Source organism: Mirounga angustirostris, unplaced genomic scaffold, assembly GCF_029215605.1.
Source record: "Mirounga angustirostris isolate CCGP_5_RB_7025 unplaced genomic scaffold, mMirAng1.0.hap1 SCAF_13, whole genome shotgun sequence".
NCBI classification, from domain to species: domain Eukaryota; kingdom Metazoa; phylum Chordata; class Mammalia; order Carnivora; family Phocidae; genus Mirounga; species Mirounga angustirostris.
In genome coordinates, this window is record NW_026991721.1 from 79,028,869 (window position 1) to 79,047,846 (window position 18,978).

Here is an 18,978-nt window from a genome sequence, read left to right on the forward strand (position 1 = left end):
TATCTGATATGTCATTTGCAAATATCTTCTCCCATTCTGTCACTTGTCTTTTGGTTTTGTTGACTGTTTCTTTTGCTGTGCAAAAGCTTTTTATCTTGATGAAGTCCCAATAGTTCTTTTTGCCCTTGCTTCCCTTACCTTTGGTGATGTTTCTAGGAAGAAGTTGCTGCAGCTGAGGTCGAAGAGGTTGCTGCCTGTGTTCTCCTTTAGGATGTTGATGGACTCTTGTCTCACATTGAGGTCTTTCAACCATTTGGAGTCTATTTTTCTGTGTGGTGTAGGGAAATGGGCCAGTTTCATTCTTCTGCATGTGGCTGTCCAATTTTCCCAACATCATTTGTTGAAGAGACTGTCTTTTTTCCATTGGACATTGGGTCCATTTCTGGGCTCTCTATTCTGTTCCACTGATCGATGTGTCTGTTTTTGTACCAGTACCATACAGTCTTGATGATGACAGCTTTATAAGAGAGCTGGAAGTCCGGAATTGTGATGCCACCGGTTTTGCTTTTCTTTTTCAACATTCCTCTGGCTATGCGGGGTCTTTTCTGGTTCCATACAAATTTTAGGGTTATTTGTTCCATTTCTTTGAAAAAAGTGGATGGTATTTTGATGGGGATTGCATTGAATGTGTAGATTGCTCTAGGTAGCATTGACATCGTCACAGTATTTGTTCTTCCTCATTCACAATTTCAATACACAAAAACACTTGCTAAAAAAAGTTTTGCTGTAGTTATTTGTCAATGAGAGTTCATTTGACCTGACTTCATTTGACAGCAGAACCAGGCCCAAACTTACATTTTATAGGCTGTGTTCATACATTTTGCTGTATAAATATTAACGTGTTTCATTATGAAGTTTTATTCTAGATCATCTTTTTAAAATGTTTATACAATTCTGAAACACATCTGGCCCAAAAGATTTTAGCTTAGAGATTTTGGACATGTAGTAAGAAATAAATTTATAGACTTTATTGAACATGGTGCCTGCTGTTGTTTTGCAATGTAGTAGCCCTGAAAATTATAATAAATGTTTATGAAACAATTATTGTTATTTATTCTTCCTGTACTTTTACTACCATATTGGCTTCTGCAGAAAGTTACAAAAGATAAATAAGGTATCATGCTTAAATTCATAGAATTTTAGATTCCACCAGGAGGTTAGAAAAACCCATAGGTAAACACAGGTAATAAAAACTAAATGTGGTTTGGATCTTGAGGGTAAAAAAAAAAATCATATTAATTAGAGAGACAAAAACAATGTATGTTTTTATGGGGAATGTAAAATGTTAGATGGACTGCTGAGAATGCATGATTTTAAAAGCAAGAATTGTAATAATGGCTGTTATAAACAAAAAGTATAGAATAAACAATAGTACAATTTAAGGTTCAGGATCCAAGGATACCTTGCAATTACATATAACATTTTTGTGTTCTTTTCTGGGTGGATTGCTCTCATGACATTTTCAAAGGAATTTACTCATGGTGCATACTCACCACTTTTTTATTCAGTCCCATAAATCACTTTGTCACAAAGGAGAAAATAACATTGAAAATATTTCTTTTTCTGAAGAAATATTACTATTGAATACTATGCTACAAAAAAATGATTCCTTAAAATTTTATATAAAATACATAACACCAAAGGCTGTAGTAGCAGTTGAGAACCAAAAACCTAAGTTAATTACATTTAAAAAATTGAGCATGAAAATTTAGTTATTTACATTGTAGGAGTTAAAGGAAAACACAGTAGGCTGACAAATTATGTGAAATATGCACTATGTAGTTTATTACTATATGAGGGTCATCCAGCAATAAGAAGGATATTGTGTTTATCTACCCTTCTCAAATTCAGTGGATATGGAAGATCGATAGGGTATCTTTCTAAAATTCTAAATGGGGATAAAATTTAAAAATCCATGGAAGTAAATGGTTAGAGTCACTATCTTAAGTATCAATTACTTCAATCAGTCCTTTAAACAAGTGATTGATAAAAGATTCCCTGGAGTTACTTTGTTTTGCTGACAAAGATAAAGCTCTATAAGTCAGACGTGATTTTCAGACAATAATGTTCATATTCTGTTCAAATATTAAACAGTTGGATCTGAAATCTTGACCAAATGTTCATCCTAGCTTTGCACAGATGTCAAAAAATCAAGGAACTATTTAGGATTCACTCAAGTACCTGAATAAACACTTGTTTGAGGCCTAACAGTTTCCTGTTATGATGAAATGATATTTAAAGAAAATGTTGGCAGAGAATCCTTTGTGCAAATAAAATCTTAAGTGGAAGAATAAACCAAATAAACAGAGAAAACAGAGTTGTTCTGGTTTGAAAAAGGAATGGGACTGACTTGAGGAGTACAATTTGAAAACCACTCTCCTGAGAGAGATCATGTTTTTGTCTGAAGAATTATAAAGTAATTAACATTTATTCAAATACAAAACATTCTGGAGAGGTAGCATATGGGCACACAAAACACAGAAGTTGTAGTCAGATGCCCTGGATTTGAATCTTGACCCTTATACTTTGTAGTGACCTACTCATCTGTGAAATATAGATAATAAGAGTACTTCTATCTCATAAAACTCTTAGGAGGATTAAATGACTTAATATAGTAAAGCACTTAGAACAGTGCCTGGGTCATGGTCAAGAGTAGTTAAGTGTTTTTAAGTGAATAAGCCTCTTACACAACATCAGGATATGTTAGTGGAACAAACTGCAATTCTTCTAGAGATGTCTAATTGAATACTATGATGTATCATCCATGGCTTTGGCATAACTAGAGTTGAAGTATTCTCATGTTTACTAACTATACAATGGTTTTTTGTTTTGTTTTGTTTTTTTCTTCTTCCTGATTTTGGATATGACAAAAATGGGGATTATGTACATATTCATCTTTCTAGTTCTAGTATAAGCAACTTTTAAACTGATCAGAACAGATACTACACTTGATCTTAGCCAAAAGGCCGAAAAGCGATAGTATAGGCAACTTTTAAATGTAGTAAGTGTCAACACATGTATCTGGAGTGAATAAATTAATGACTTAAATCATTTTAGCAGCATGATGGAAGCTAATCATGTAGTTTATTTAGAGCTGATTAAAAATAATTATATTCTGGAAAAAGGAACAAGGCATGTACTCAAGGAGGCAAACACAAAAAAACTTACTCAAGTAATGGTATGACAGTGATGCCTTAATAAAAGGATTTTCATACTGCAAGCTGGAACAGCTACTCTGGAAAACAGTATGGAGGTTCCTCAAGAAGTTAAAAATAGAGCTACCCTATGACCCAGTAATTACACTACTTGGTATTATCCCAAAGATACAAATGTAGTGATCTGAAGGGGCACCTGCACCCCAATGTTTATAGCAGCAATGTCCACAATAGCCAAACTGTGGAAAGAGCCCAGATGTCCATCAACAGATGAATGGATAAAGAAGATGTGGTATATATGTGTGTGTGTATATATATATAATGGAGTATTACTCAGCTATCAAAAAGGATGCAATCTTACCATTTACATCAGTATTGGTGGAACTGGAGGGTATTATGCTGAGTGAAATAAGTCAGTCAGAGAAAGACAATTATCATGGTTTCACTCGGATGTGGAATATAAAAAATAGCACAGAGGATCACAGGGAAAGGGAGGGAAAAGTCAAAAGGAAGAAATCAGAGAGGGAGACCAACCATGAGAGACTCTTAACTATAGGAAACAAACAGGGTTGCTAGAGGGGAGGTTGGTGGGGGGGGATGGGGTAACTGGGTGATGGGCATTAAGGAGGGCACGTGTTGTGATGAGCACTGGGTGTTATATGGAACTGATGGTTAACTGAATTCTACATCTGAAACTAATGATATACTACATGTTGGCTAATTGAATTTAAAAAATAAATAAAAGGACTATCATACTATGAAATATCATGCAATAAAGAACAAGCCAGGACTATAAATAAACACAGAGCTTCAAGTCATTGTTGCATGAAAAAATGATGAAGAATTATTACATATAGGATACCTTTTATGTATGAACATATGCAAAACAACATTATATACACATACACAGGTTAAAAACTAAGATAGAGGTAGAGAAGAATGGTAGGGAAGGGAACAGATTAGAAGTATTGATCCAAGAGGACTTAAGCCTTATTGGTAAGGTTTTTCTTTTTTAAAGGAGAATGTATTATTGTGTTACTTGAGTAATTAAAGTATAATAACTCAAAGGCTGAAGCAGAAGCACTAGCTGTTAGAATTAGCATGAATGTCTTGATACCAATGCCTCCCCCCTCAGATTCTTGCAGTGGTGTTAAGATGCAGGTTCTGAAGAGGCATTAATAATTTGGCAACCCTAAATAAGTAAATACATTAAGCAGATGATCCCCAATGCAGTCTTTCTGCTACTTCTTTTTCAGTAAAATGGAGACTTTAATGGGTCATAATGCAAAATTGTGCTTAAAACCAGCTTACTATTCACACTAAATATTAAACTGAGAGACCTGTAGCATAAATATAAATTATGAGTATTTATTAATAAGAATATTTATTATTTATAAAGTTTAGAAGCCAGTCAAGTGAATTATTTCATGTTTATTTTTAGGATAATAGAAAAACTGTCACAGGGTAGACTCTACTGGAGAGAAAATTAAACAAGATTATTGGCAAATTATCTTCTCAAGAGCCCAGATTTTAATCAAAGAAATTATGGTGGGAGGGATTGTTGGATAATTTTGCGGAGTGCAAAAGACACAGAAAACATTATAGAGCTTTCTAAAGACAGAAAATAATTCATGAATTGGTCCATGAAAATTTGAATGTATAATTAGAGCAGGCTTCAAAACAAGGAAAGTTCTTAAGGATAAAAAGGAGCATTACATAATGATAAAGGAGTCGATTCTCCAAGAAGATATAACAATCATTAACGTGTAAGATCTAACAACAGAGCATTAAAATTTTGTGACAAGAGCTGATAGCACTGCAAGGAAAAATAGATGAATCTACTATTATAGTTGGACATTTCAACATCTCTCTATCGACAGATCCACTAGGCCAAAAAAAAAAAAAAGTCAATGAGGACACAGGTGAACCCAACAACATCATTCAATGGGATATAATTGACGTCTATAGACTACTTCATTCAACAGCAGCAGATTACACATTCTCAAGCCCACATGGAACCTTCACCAAGATAAACCACATTCTAGGTCATAAAACACACTTCAACAAATTTGAAGAATAGAAATTATAAAATGTCTGCTCTTAGACCACAATGAAATTGAACCTTAAACAGAAAGACAACTGGAAAATAAAACATGTGGAGATGGAGATTTTACAACACACTTTTATATAACACATGATTCAAAGAAAAAAATCTTGAGAAATTAAAAAAAATTTTGAACTAAATAAAACTGAAGGGATGCCTGGGTGGTTCAGTCAGTTAGGCATCTGCCTTCGGCTCAGGTCATGATCCCAGGGTCCTGGGATAGAGCCCCGTTTTGGGCTCTCTGCTCAGTGGGGAGCCTGCTTCTCCCTCTCCCTCTGCCTGCCACTCCCCCTGCTTGTGCTCTCTCTGACAAATAAATGAATGGGGAGGGTATGTGCTATGGTGAGCCCAGTGAATTGTGTCAGCTGTTGAATCACAGACCTGTACCTCTGAAACAAATAATACATTATACGTTAAAAAAAAAAAAGAAGATAAAGAAGAAGAAGCTAGCAGGAAGGGAAGAATGAAGGAGGGGAAATCAGAGAGGGAGACAAACCATGAAAGACTATGGACTCTGAGAAACAAACTGAGGGTTCTAGAGGGGAGGCGGGTGGGGGGATGGGTTAGTCTGATGATGGGTATTAAGGAGGGCACGTACTGCATGGAGCACTGGGTGTTATATGCAAACAATGAATCATGGAATGCCACATCAAAAACTAATGATGTAATGTATGGTGATTAACAACATAATAAAAAATAAATTAATTTAAAAATCTTTAAAAACACACAAATTAGCAAAATTGGTGGTATATAGTTATATGTAAGCAGTGCTTACAGGGAAATTTATAGCATTTATAAATACAACAATAACTGTATATTTTAGAACAGAAGAGCTAAAATTATAATCATCAAAGCTCACCTTAGCAAACAAGAAAAAGAAGAGCAAATTAAGCCACTGAAAGTAGAAAAAAAAAAAAGGTCAGAAATCAATGACATTGAAAGCAGGAAGTCAATAAAGAAAAAAACAAAACCAAAAGCTGGCTCTTCGAAAAGATCAATAAAATCAATATAAGCCTCCAGCCAAGCTAATTAAAAAGAGAGAGAACACAAATTACTAATATCAGAAATGAAAGAGGGATATCACTGTAGACCCTATAGACATAAAAAAAATAATAAAGGAACACCATGAACAACTCTATGCCCACAAATCTGATAACCGAAATGAAATGGACCAATGCCTTGAGATAGACAATCTGCCAAAGCTCACACAAGAAGAAATAAATAATCTGAATAGGCCTATATCTATTAATGAAATTGAATCAGCAATTAATAACTTTCCCAAACAGAAAGCACCATGCCCAAATGAGCTCACTGGTGAATTCTGCCAAACATTTAAGGAAGAAATCATACCAATTCACCACAATCTCTTAAATAGAAACAGAGGGAATGCTTCATAATTCATTCTACGAGGCCAGCATTACCCTGATATAAAACCAAAGACAGTACCAGAAAACTACTGACTGATATCTCTCACGAACATAGATGCAAAAATCCTCAACAAAATCTTGCAGATCAAATCCAAAAAGTTGAAAAGAAATCCACAACATGACCAAATGGAATTTACCCTAGGCATGTAAGAATGGTTCAACATTTGAAAATTAATGTGCTGCATCACATCAACAAGCTAAAAAAGCAGTATTACATGATCATATCAATAGATGCAGAAAAAGCACCTGACAAAACTAGAAATGGAAGTGAACTTACTCAACTTGATAAAAAATATCTACAAAAAACCTACAACTGATGTCATACTTAATGGTGAGAAACTAGAAGCTTTCCCATTAGACCAGGAACAAGACAAGGGTATCTCCTCTTACCACTCATTTTCAACACTGGAGTGGAAGTCCTACTAATGCAATATGACAAAAAGAGGAAGTAAAAGGTATCCTCACTGGGAAGAAAGAAATAAAACTATCTTTGTTTGTAGGTGACATGATCTTCTATGTAGAAAATCCAAAAGTACTGATAAAACAAGGCCTGGAGCTAATAAGCAACTATAGCAAGGCTGCAGGATGTAAGGCTAATATATAAATGTCAGTCATTTTCTTGTATACTAGCAATGAAAAAATGGCATTTGAAATTTAAAACAGTATCATTTATATTAGCACCCCCAAAATGAAGTACTTAAGTATAACCAAATATGTACTAGACCTATAGGAAGAAAATCACAAAACTGTAATGAATAAAAAAAAAATAACTAAATAAATGGAGCAACATTCCATGTTCGTGGATGGGAAGATTCAATATTGTTGACATGACTTCTTCCCAATACGATCTACAGATTCAATGCAATCCCAATTAAAACCCCAGAAAATTATTTCATGGTTATTGACAAACGATTTAAAGTTTATATGTAGCCGCAAAAGACCCAGAATATTCAACACAATATTGAAGTTGGAGGACTGACATACCTGACTTCAAGAAGATCAATGTAACAGAATAGAAAACCCTAGAAATAGAGCCTCATGAATATGTCAACTGATCTTTGACAAAGTAGCAAAGGGAATACAAAGGAGCAAAAACTATCTCTTCAACAAATAGTCCTTAAACAACTGGATATCCACATGCAACAAAGTGAATCTAAACACAGACCTTATACTCTTCCTAAACATTAACTCAAAATCGATCACAGACCTAAATATAAGACTCAAAATAAAAAAATATATATCCTAAATATAACATAGGAGCAAATGTAGATGACCTTGAGTTTCATTAATGATTCTTTAGATACAATGTTCAAAGTCATGATTCATGAAAGAAAGAACTGAGGAACTGGATTTCTTTGAAAGTAAAATTATCTGCTATGCAAAATGCACTGATTTTCAAGAGAATAAAAAGACACAGTGGGAGGAAATATTTGCAAAAGACGTATCTAATAAAGAACTGTTATCCAAAATATATAAGAACTGTTAAAACATAACAAGAAAACAACCAGATTAAAAAATGGGTAAAAGACCTTAACGGGCTTCTCATCTTCTCACCAAAGATACGTGGATGGCAAATAAGTATATGAAAACATGCTCCACATCATACGTCATCAGGGAAATGCAAATTAAAACAATGAAATATTACTATACACCTATTAGAATGACCAAAATCCAGAACACAGACAATACCAAATGATAGCAAAGATGCAGAGTGACAAGAATTTTCATTCATTGCTGGTGGGAATGCAAAGTAGCATAGCCACTTTGGAAGAGAGTTTGAAGATCTCTTACAAAACTAAACATCCATAACATGTAGCAATCATACTCATTGGTATTTACCCAAAGAAATAAAAAAATAAAAAACAAAAAACCCCCCAAAAAACCATATGCCCACACAAAAACCTGCTCATGGATCATTATAGCAGCTTTCTTCATAGTTGTCAAAACTTGGAAGCAACCGAAATACATTTCAGCAGGTGAATGGATAAACTGTGTTACATCCAGACAGTGGAATATTATTCAGAACTAAAAGGAAATGAGATATCAAGCCATGAAAAGACATGGAGGAAACTTAAATGCATATTACTAAGTGAAACTAATGGCATTCTGGAAAAGGCAAAACTATGGAGAGAGTAAATAGATCACTGGTTGCCAGGGATTCGGGGGCAAAGAAGGATGAATAAATGGAATACAGAGGATTTTTAGGGCAGTGACACTACTCTGTATGACACCATAACTATGGATACGTTTTATTGTATATTTATTCAAACCCATAGAATGTACAATACCAAGAGCAAACCCTAATGCAAACTATGGATTTGGGGTGATTATGAAGTGTTCATAATTGAAGTATTCATCAATTGTAACAAAAAATGTACCACTCTAATGGAGGATGTTAATAATAGGGAAGGCTATGCCAGGGCAAGAAGTATATGGGAAATCTCTGTACCTCCCTCTTGATTTTGCTGTAAACCTAAAATTTCTCTTAAAATAAAATATTTAAATGAATTTGAATGTTCATTATTTCTCTTTTGGAAGCCAGAGCAGGGAGAATATGCTACCAAATCAGTTTCATTTTTAGTCTCTGACACCAACTCTATTCAACTTTTGAGAGAAATACTTTATGCATAAAAGTATTTCATTTCTGTCCAGTTTCCTCTGTATTCTACTTATAATGGTGTCTTTCTAAATCTAAAAGATATTTCCCATCATTCCCAGCTTCTGACAGAGGTGTCAATTCTCTAGTTTTCCAGGCATAAGCAATGCCTGGAATAGTTTAAGCAAAACTATTCACTTAGCACATCTATAATTCATTATATAAATGCTAATTGATAGAGTGTTTCTTGCCTCCACTATACTGTAAACTCCACTAGGGCTGCAGCTAGCCAGGTCTGTCCCATTTTACTGCATTTCCAACTAGTACCTAGCATAATGCCTAGCACATGGCAGGTGCTCAATAAATACATGGTTATTAATACATGAACAAATCAGATGAACCTAGAGGACATTATGCATGACATAAACCAGACAGAGAAAGACAAATACCACATGGTATCATTTACACATGGAATAAAAAAAATCAAATTCATAGAAAGAGTAGAAAAATGGTCACCAGGGGCTGGGAAATAGCAGAAATAAGGGGAGGTTAGTAAAAGTGTACAAACTTTTAAGATGAATAGGTTTGAGGATATAATATATAACATGGTGACTAGTTGAGAACATTGTATTATATGACTGAAATTTGCTAAGAGAATAAAACTTAAATATTCTTGCCAAAAAGAAAAAAGATAAATAAGTGAGGGGATGGATGTGTTAATTAACTTGATAGGAGAATCCTTTCACCATATATATCAAATCATCATGTTGTACACTTTAAATATCTCACAATTTTATTTGTCAATTATACTTCAATATACCTAGAATAAAAATGAGGCTAATAATATAGTATAATTACAAACCCATCAATACTTACTTAGTGTCTTCCAAATAAGGTTTCACTGTATTACACTATTTCCCCACCCATATTCCATCAAATTTATTCACTACAAATGCTGTCACAGTAAAAAGCATCCAAAGAATAAGAGTTTGGCATCATTAGTTAGGATGATTAGAACAAATTTACTGAATATCTAGTATATTCCTAGCACCACGCTAGTCACAGTACATACACAGAAAAGCCAATGAGAAATGATCTTTTCCATCTTACTACAAAGTCATGGCCTGCATTTTTAGAACTGGTTGGGTCATTATGACTTCATCTCCTTGAAAGGTATTAAGGCAATTCCTGACCACTTCCTGGTTCATTCCAAGTCTTAGTAAAGGAATGCAATGGGCTATTCAACCAATTGCTTTTTGGCTAATTCATTTTCTTAGGTTAAGAGAGGTCATCTCTTCCCACCCCCAAACACTCACTTCCTGAGTGGTTTCTCTTTCCTTTTCTTTTCTGCCTCTTCTCTCTTCTGTCTCATACCAAGAGAAACCCAGTTTTCCTGGGTGACTTCTTTACAGGCTTTATTGTCTCTCACTCCCAACTTGGAGGAGAGGTGAAGAAACTGGTTCTTGGTCCCCTGTGTCTTCTCATAGCTGTCCTAAAGGTGAAGTTAGTATCATCCATCCATTTATATCACACACTTTTAATCACCCTTCATCTTGCAATCTCCTTTAGGATTCACTTTTACCTTCCTAGATGTTTTGTCATTTGGCTCACATTTTTTCTTACAACCCTCTATTGTTTTTCTTTGAAATTTAAATAGGATTTCCTATTAAGAGAAATGTAGTATAATTGAGAGAAATGTAGCACAGATTCTGGAGTCACAGCACTTGGGTTTGAATCCTCACTCTACCACTTCCTAACTATGATTAAGGCAATTTAACATCTCTGGGCTTAGTTTCCTTATTGGTAAATTGAAAATATAATGATTATAAGGATTAAAGGGATTAAAATACCCATAAAACACATAGTCACTGGTACATAGAAAGTACTCTAAAATGCTATTATCATTTTTTAAAAGATTGTATGTATTTATTTGAGAGAGAGAGAGCAAGCACAAGCAGGGGGAGTGGAAGAGGGTCCCGCTGAGCAGGGACCCGAACATGGGGCTTGATCCCAGGACCCTGAGATCATGACCTGAGCCGAAGGCAGACGCTTAACCAACTGAGCCACCCAGGTGCCTTGCTCTTATTATCCTTGGTAACAATATCTATATTTTTGACCACCAACTTTCCATTTCTGGACATATTGGCATCCACACATAGTTCTACCTTGATCTACCCCTACTTTAGATTTCACACCCATTTCTTTCCAACTGTTAAAGTCCTTCTACTCATCTTTCTTAGTCATGAAAATTCCCAGAAACTTCTATTAACTTGTCTTAAATCACTGATTTTATCCCAATTCATTCAAACACTGGCAATTGAACTTCCCAACTTTTAATTTTAATGATTTCCTAATATAATTCTTCAAGTCTTAGTCAGTCAAATCTTAATCTTTTCACTCCTCTTTGGACATATACACTTAAAAGCCCTCCTCAATGCCCAGAGATCAATAATATTACTTGTTCTCTAGTAACAAAATGAAGTTCATATTTTCCATGAAGTCTTCTCCTGTCATTATAGAATATGCACATTCCATCCTGCAACCAACTTCCTCCTGCCTAAACACACTAACTCAGAAGCCATACAAATCTTAACTACTTTACAAATTTGCTTATCTGGGCATTTGGTGAGAATCTTTATTTTATACGCAAAAATACATGCCTAAACACACTAACTCAGAAGCCATACAAATCTTAACTACTTTACAAATTTGCTTATCTGGGCATTTGGTGAGAATCTCTATTTTATACGCAAAAATACATGCATATATGTTACCTCCTCAACTCTATCATAAGCTCCTTGACAGAAGTGACACCAATTGAAGCTGACAATATACTAGGCATTTATTTCAAAACTTTGCATTAACTCATTTAATCTTTATAACAACCCTGAGGCATAGCTATTGTTATCCTCATTTTATATCTAAGGCAGAGAGAGGTGAAGTCAAGGGAAGAATATCTTTGCCACAGATCTAAATATAAGAGTTATAAAATAACTGTTGAATGGGACTGCCTGGGTGGCTCAGTTGGTTAAGCAGCTGCCTTTGGCTCAGGTCATGATCCCAGGGTCCTGGGATCGAGCTCCACATTGGAGCCCTGCATCGGGTGCCTTGCTCAGTGGGGATCCTGCTTCTCCCCTGCCTGCCGATCCGATCCCCCTGCTTGTGCCTGCTCTCTCCCTCTCTCTGTGTCAAATAAATAAAATCTTTTTAAAAAAATTAAAATTTAAATTAAAAAAAACCCCTGCTAAATGAATGAAATTACGCATATCGTTTTGTAATCTTGCTTTAGTTTCATGAATGACTTATAAACATCCATCTTGAGTTCCTTTTTGTAAATATTGCCAAATAAAGGTACTTCATTTCTACTACTCAAGACTAAAACAGGATCATGCCAACAGTAATGGTCCAACGAATGCTTTCTAAGAGTAAATTTGGGAAGACATTTTATGTGGTTCTGAATACTATTTTAATACTATAAAAGCATTTGTATTTTCCTTAGGGTGATCTTGGTTCTATATGCACATTTTGAAGTAACTTCTGAAAATTAAGTAGGATTCATCATATATTCACTTGTGCACACCATCTCTGATTTATAAGCATTGCAGTGAAAGAGTATCTAACCTATGGTGATTAACAATTAGTTACTAACAAGTTGTGTGCTCTTTGGAAATTCAAATTTATGTCTTTGGGACTTGCTTATCTATAAAGAGATGGAGCTGGGCTAGAAAAAAAAACTGGCCTTCAGACGGGATTCTACGGGGGGTCATTCACTTACAAAATTAGACTACTCTAAGGAGACTGTAAGCATGAAGGAAACCCTATTAATGTCAAAAGGAATGTTCAAAAAACCAGAACTAAAGTCACATGGAAATGGTAACTTCAATTATGTGCTGGAGAATCTACTCTTCCACACAAAGAACTCCTATTTGTAACTATGACTAAATAAGGTCAGTAGGAAAGTTGGGACCACTCTCAGTTGTGTCCCATTTTCTCATGTAGCCTCTTTTCACACAGTGCTTCAATTAATTTAAAATGCAATTAAAACCTCCTGAAGCTGAATACATATGTTCAGTGTCAGTTAAATATATTCATCCTTTGTGGAAAAAAATCATAATCTAGATAAGTATGAAGCAAATATTCTTTAAGAAGAATTAATTTAAGTAGAATTATTACAAATACTACTAATAAATGGTTTGGAATCATTTTTACCAAAAAGGTATAATAGTTGTAAAGAATCACCTGTTATGCATCTACAAGAATAGTGAATTTAAAATGTCTTTTAGGTTATATTCTTTTGATGCATATTAAATATGCACATCAAACTCCTTTGAAAATTCCATTAAGGTAAAAATTCCCCATTCCTTCCTTTCCTACTTATAAATAGAAGGCTCTTGAAATTAAAAAAAAAAACAAAAACAAACTCACAAACAGGAAGCAAAAAAGCAGGTAATCAGATCTTTTGTTCCTTGTCCAGGTGTGATCTCTTCACTCCAGAGGAAACCCTAAACTCATTTCAGCTCAGTTCAAGTCCAAAATACATTGTGTAAGTCAATTAAAAATCATTAGATAAATATGTAATTTAGATGATTTTAAAAATATGAAGGTCTTATAGCAAACTACTTCTTCAGTAATTGTTATTGTGATACCCAAATTTTTCATTTGCTTTAAACGGTTTACTCCTATCCCCTTATAAAAATATACCAAACAAAAAAGAGAATTTTAAAAATTTGTTTAGAATTACCATTATATAAGTATTACATAAATATGAATGTAGAGAAAAGACAAAATTATGTAGAAAATTTGTAACTGTATCACATATATATGCACACACATATAAGTACAGATACATAATTTCAATGACTTTTACCATTTTTCTTTTGATCAAAATTTTAAATTTAGTATATATTACATATACTATATAATAGAAATATAAAAATACAATTACAGCCAAGCTGTTTCTTTAAAGCTAAATAGGTAATGAACAATAGCAGCACTGTCCCCAAGATTAGTATAACCTGAGTCTAATATTGAAAGGGCTAGTCAAAGAGTATGCAATTAAAATACCCAACCACATTCAATTTTGAGTATTAGAAATAAAAACATTGTTAAAACATAGTCATATATTTTAAGTTATATGGAAATATCACCATTTCTTAGAAGCAAGGGATAATTAAAATCTAAAAAATAATAGATGCTCTCGGTTTACAATTAAACCAAAAATAAAGGATCAGGAGAAAGGAACCTACCTTCCATTGCCCTTTTAAAGAAAACCTTACAGCTCCCACAGGTGAGGACACCATAATGACAGCCTGATGCTTCATCTCCACAGATTAAACAAATCTTCTGAGGTAATGACTCGAAGCTGTACTGTGGGCTCTGGCTGGCATCTGAATCCGGCCTTGAAATGCAAAACAAAGTACTCCATTTATTTTTAGGTGCACCACTAGCTAATACTAAAGTTTTCTTAACAGAATTGACAGAGTGAAAGGGGATTTTAAAACATAACTGAATGTATACACACCCTTGAAAGACATGCAAATTAAACTTGGTGTACTGTTACTGGATTCACCACATTTGTAAGTTATTAGTCATTCATCAGCAGAACCAACATAAAAGAATAATATATAATTTTATGTTCAGGAAAGCAAAGGTTCATTGGTTTTGTTAAAAAAAAAAATTTCTACAAAACTCCTTATATAGAACAATAAATTTACTCTTTGACAGATGAAATGTTATTCCCTTCTGTAGCCTGGGTAACTATAAACATGGTTTTAAGGGTTCAGTGGTACTTAGCAATGCTTTTGTTTTGGGTTTTTAACACAACCCCTAATGATTGTTCACTTACACGAGTTTATGTGTTTGCCTTTTTAAAGAATTGTTCAGTATATTGACACTGTTTTGCCCATTCACAGCAATAAGATTCTAAAGCGAACATTCTTTAAAATTCCACTACTTCAGTATGTAAATCAAAATGTTTTTGAAAACCTGTGTGAAAAAAGTAGCCAAACCGAAACAATAATAGAATACAGTGCACTGGTAGTGATTGATGTTTAAATCCATAATGTAAACATATTACACATAACTTTAGCCTTGAGATTCGTATGAAAATTGAATGGCGACAGCTCCGGGAGGGCATTAAATGTCCCAATTAAATGTCCCAATCCGTGAAGTTATGCTTTCAGTTCTGGCAAGCTACCATACATCAACTACCACCCCTCCAGGAGGATCCTTAAAGTCTCTGCTCCAAGAAAGACAATCCCCGTAAATGCCCTTCTAAGAAAATAACCATTTTATAAAGCCCCCAACTCGCTGCGCTTTTCCCGCTCCACTGCGGCACCTAGAATGACGTTGCACTTTTTAAATCAGGGCTAGTTTTGTCTCGAAAACTCGCAGATTTGGAAAGTTTAGAAAATATTTTTGAGGAGGCACGCTCCAAAAACGGCATATTATGCGCCCCCTTTGTGTCCCTAAAATAGTAAGGAGAGGAGGGGAGAAAAAGGAAACCACATTACCCTTGTGCCCCGCCCCGACCACCCATCCTCTTGAGGCCACTCGGGTGAGCGGGACCCTGAGGGCCAGCAGCTAGCGGCGACGAACTGGCCGGACCGCTATTCGCGAGACTCCTAGGAATCCCCGCGCCCCGCCCGGGGCCCTCACCTCAGGTAGTTGAGATAAGGCTGGTAGACCTGCGGTAAGCCCTCTTTGAGCACGGCGGCCTGGTAGCCGAGCTGCGGGAGCCCGTTGAGGCTGAGCTGCGGGTAGAGCGCGGGGGCCGCCCCCGCAGCGACAGCCGAAGCCGAGGTGGAGGCACCGTCCCGGGGCAGCAGGCAGGCGCCTGCCCCTGGCGCCTTACAGGGCGGCGGAGCAAACGGGCCCTGCTGTGGCGGCGCGCCCTCGGCTTTGTACAAGATGCACTCTAGGGTCGACCCCGACGAGGACACCGAGGAGACAGAGGCACTGGCGGGTGCGGCGGCCGCCACCGCCGCTTCCGTGGGTCTGGACGATGGCGCTCGCGGAGGTAGCGGCTGCAGAGCCAGCGGCAAATCCGGGAAAACAGCGGGATTAGGTCCCGCCACCAGGTACTGCCGCTGGGAGCGCGCAGCTGCCTCGGTGCCTTCCTCTTCCTCCTTGATCTTCAGGGCAGGCGGCTGGAAGTCGCCATAGAGCGGGAACCCATCGTCCTTGGGCTCGGGGTCGGGCGGGTATGCACAGTCGGAGAAGTCGCTGGCAGCTACCTGGGTGGACGAAGCCGAGGGCGAGCCCCGCGGCGGGGCAAAGGCGCTGACAGCCGCAGCCCCGCCGTCATAGTTCTCCCCTTCCAGCAGTTGCCGGGTGCGGGCGGCCAGGAAGGCCGAGTTGAGGGGCAGAATGGGCACGTGGATAAAATCCATCATCGTGGTGGCCAGCGGGGAGCACCCGGGCGCCGCGGGCGCGTCCTGCTCCGCCAGGGAGACCTTGGGCGCTAAGAAGCGGGAATCTTCCTTGGGGACCAGGGTGACGCCTCCTGTGGCCACTCCAGGAGCGGTGGCCGCAGCTCCTCCTGCAGCTGCTGTGCCTCCCAGAGGCCGGGATTTGCCTTTCAGAAGCGGACCCACGGAGCCCTCGGACTCGAAGCCATCCTCCTCCTCTACGTCCACCACAGCGGGCTGCGGTGCTGGTTTCACTGCGGCCCCCCGCCAAGGATGGTTCCCAGAGGTCAGGGGCAACAGCTGCCGGGACGGTGACAGGCCCCTGGGCAGCACTTTATGGGCAGTTGCCCTCCCGGAGCTGTCGCCAGCCTTGTTCTCTGGCCGGCTCATGAGCGGGGACGACACCCCCTGGGTGGTGGGGGCAACCCGGGGTTCTTCGGGAAGCTTGGAGCCAAACAGGCACCAAGGGCTTGTGGACTCACAAGCAGGAGGGCTGGCGTGGCTCTGCCCCGGGCCTGCGGGCTCCAGTAGCGTGTCCAAGACACTGTCCAGCAGCCCTCTGTCTTTTTCTGGAGGCCTAGAGCTGTCAGCTCCTGCACTGCTTGTGGCTTCTACTCTGGGATACGCCCCCTCCACGTCGGACAGCGGCTGCTGGTCCCGCGTCTTCCCGCCCGCGTTCTGTCCCTGGCAGGGACGAGGGAAGAGCAGCCCGTCTAAGGAGATGGGTATGGCCGAAACTACAGGCGAGGCGTCCGAGGTCTGACTCGCCTGGAAGGAGCCAGCGTCCCGGCGTCCCGACAGAGGCGATCCGACGGGTGTGGGCGCGCCGCCCGCCACGTGGGGAGCCTGCGAATCCTTTGCCTTCGTCTCTGTCATGACGACCAGAACTCCCCTTTTCCCCCTCCCCTGCCTGTAAGGAGGAGGGATAGGGGAAGGAGGAGGGGGTGTGGGAAATATAGGAGCAGCGGGAGGAGAAAGTTAAGTTGAATTTGGCTGGACTCTGTGGGGCGGGGTGGGGGATCTCCACCTCCCGGGTCGGAAGGGGGCGGCGCTGGTCAGCTCCTGCCTTTGCCCTCCATCCGGTAGGCAGAGGAAGGGTGGCAGTCAGGTGGGGAGAGCAGGAGAGGGTAGTCTCCTAGCTGGGAGAGTTCTCCGACTTCAGTCGGAGGACGGGAGGGGCAGAGTACTCACAATTCCGGCCCTCGAGTGGCGGTGACTTCGAAAGCACTTATGTGCGCGGCTCTCTCTCCCGACTTTCTCTCCGGCTTCAGAGCGGAGCGTGTCTTGTAGCTCCCAGTCCCTGACTGCGTCCCACTTTCCTTCTCACTAAAACCCTGGGACTACTTGGACTTCTCGCTACAGCCCATTCTCAAAAACAGTCGGGTTTCTGCCTGCTCCCAATAAATAGCTGGCGACAATCATCCCTGGAGCTCTCACGTTTCTCGGCAGTTCAGGAGGACGAGACGTCTGTACTTACATATTTCACTCAAGTGCTGAGTGAAACTAGTTTGCATTGAGAATGCTGCTTACACAGCATGTCCTCGAACACAAATAATACTAAGCTTGACTCGAGTAATGACAGCTATAGCCTGGCCCCACGGCTTTCTAATGACGCCTCCGCCCTATCGGGATGCCCCGCCCAAAGCCCCTCCCTACACCAATGACGCACCTGATCTGAAATTCTGGATTTGGTATCCCCGACCACTAGTCTGAATTCCACTCTGAAGGGCAGGTGCTGTGGAATGGAACTTCATAAACATACTAAGATATTGTACTACCAGTTAAGAATCATGCTCGATCTAACTGGGAAAACGAATGGATTCTTTCAGGATTTCAGTTTTGTAAAGGTTTAACATCGAGAAAGATATTTGGCTATGTTAAAGAAGGTATCAAGGATGATCCTAAATAATATAAAAGAGATTCTCTCTGTTATGACTTCCATGAAAGTGAGTACTTTCAAATTTCTCTTAATACAACCAAGATGTCCTGCTCCTTTGGAACAGTCCTCAATGTGGCAGAGAAATTGGGGAGTGGAAGATAGTTGATAATACCTCTTCACCGGTTCTGAAGTTTAGATGTTGTGTGTCGTATTTTGATTTGTCTAAGGGATTTATTCCAACTTTTATTAACTAGCACTTTAAGGAAAGTTTCCCTTAGCTCCAGCTTATATTCTGTGCTACATCATAAGTCCCTCAATAGAGATGGTGAATAGTATTTTCTCCCCCAACATATTTATTCTTAAAAAATAATTATCTTTGAGGTTTATTGTTTAAGTAGATCACCTCTT

The 18,978-nt window shown here is 38.5% G+C and overlaps 1 protein-coding gene and 1 pseudogene across 1 annotated transcript in view; both read right to left on the bottom strand.

Moving 5' to 3' along the window:
* The window catches only part of PGR (progesterone receptor), a 112,046-nt gene extending 94,479 nt beyond the window's left edge, over positions 1 to 17,567 (bottom strand). The window contains exons 1-2 of the mRNA XM_064577204.1: positions 15,940 to 17,567; positions 14,529 to 14,680 (exon numbers count right to left, since the gene is read on the bottom strand). Coding sequence (XP_064433274.1) covers positions 14,529 to 14,680; positions 15,940 to 17,567 — 1,780 coding nt within the window. The remainder of the gene's footprint in view (positions 1 to 14,528; positions 14,681 to 15,939) is intronic.
* Positions 2,857 to 2,978, bottom strand: LOC123858151 (U2 spliceosomal RNA; annotated as a pseudogene).
* Positions 17,568 to 18,978: the final 1,411 nt, after the last annotated feature.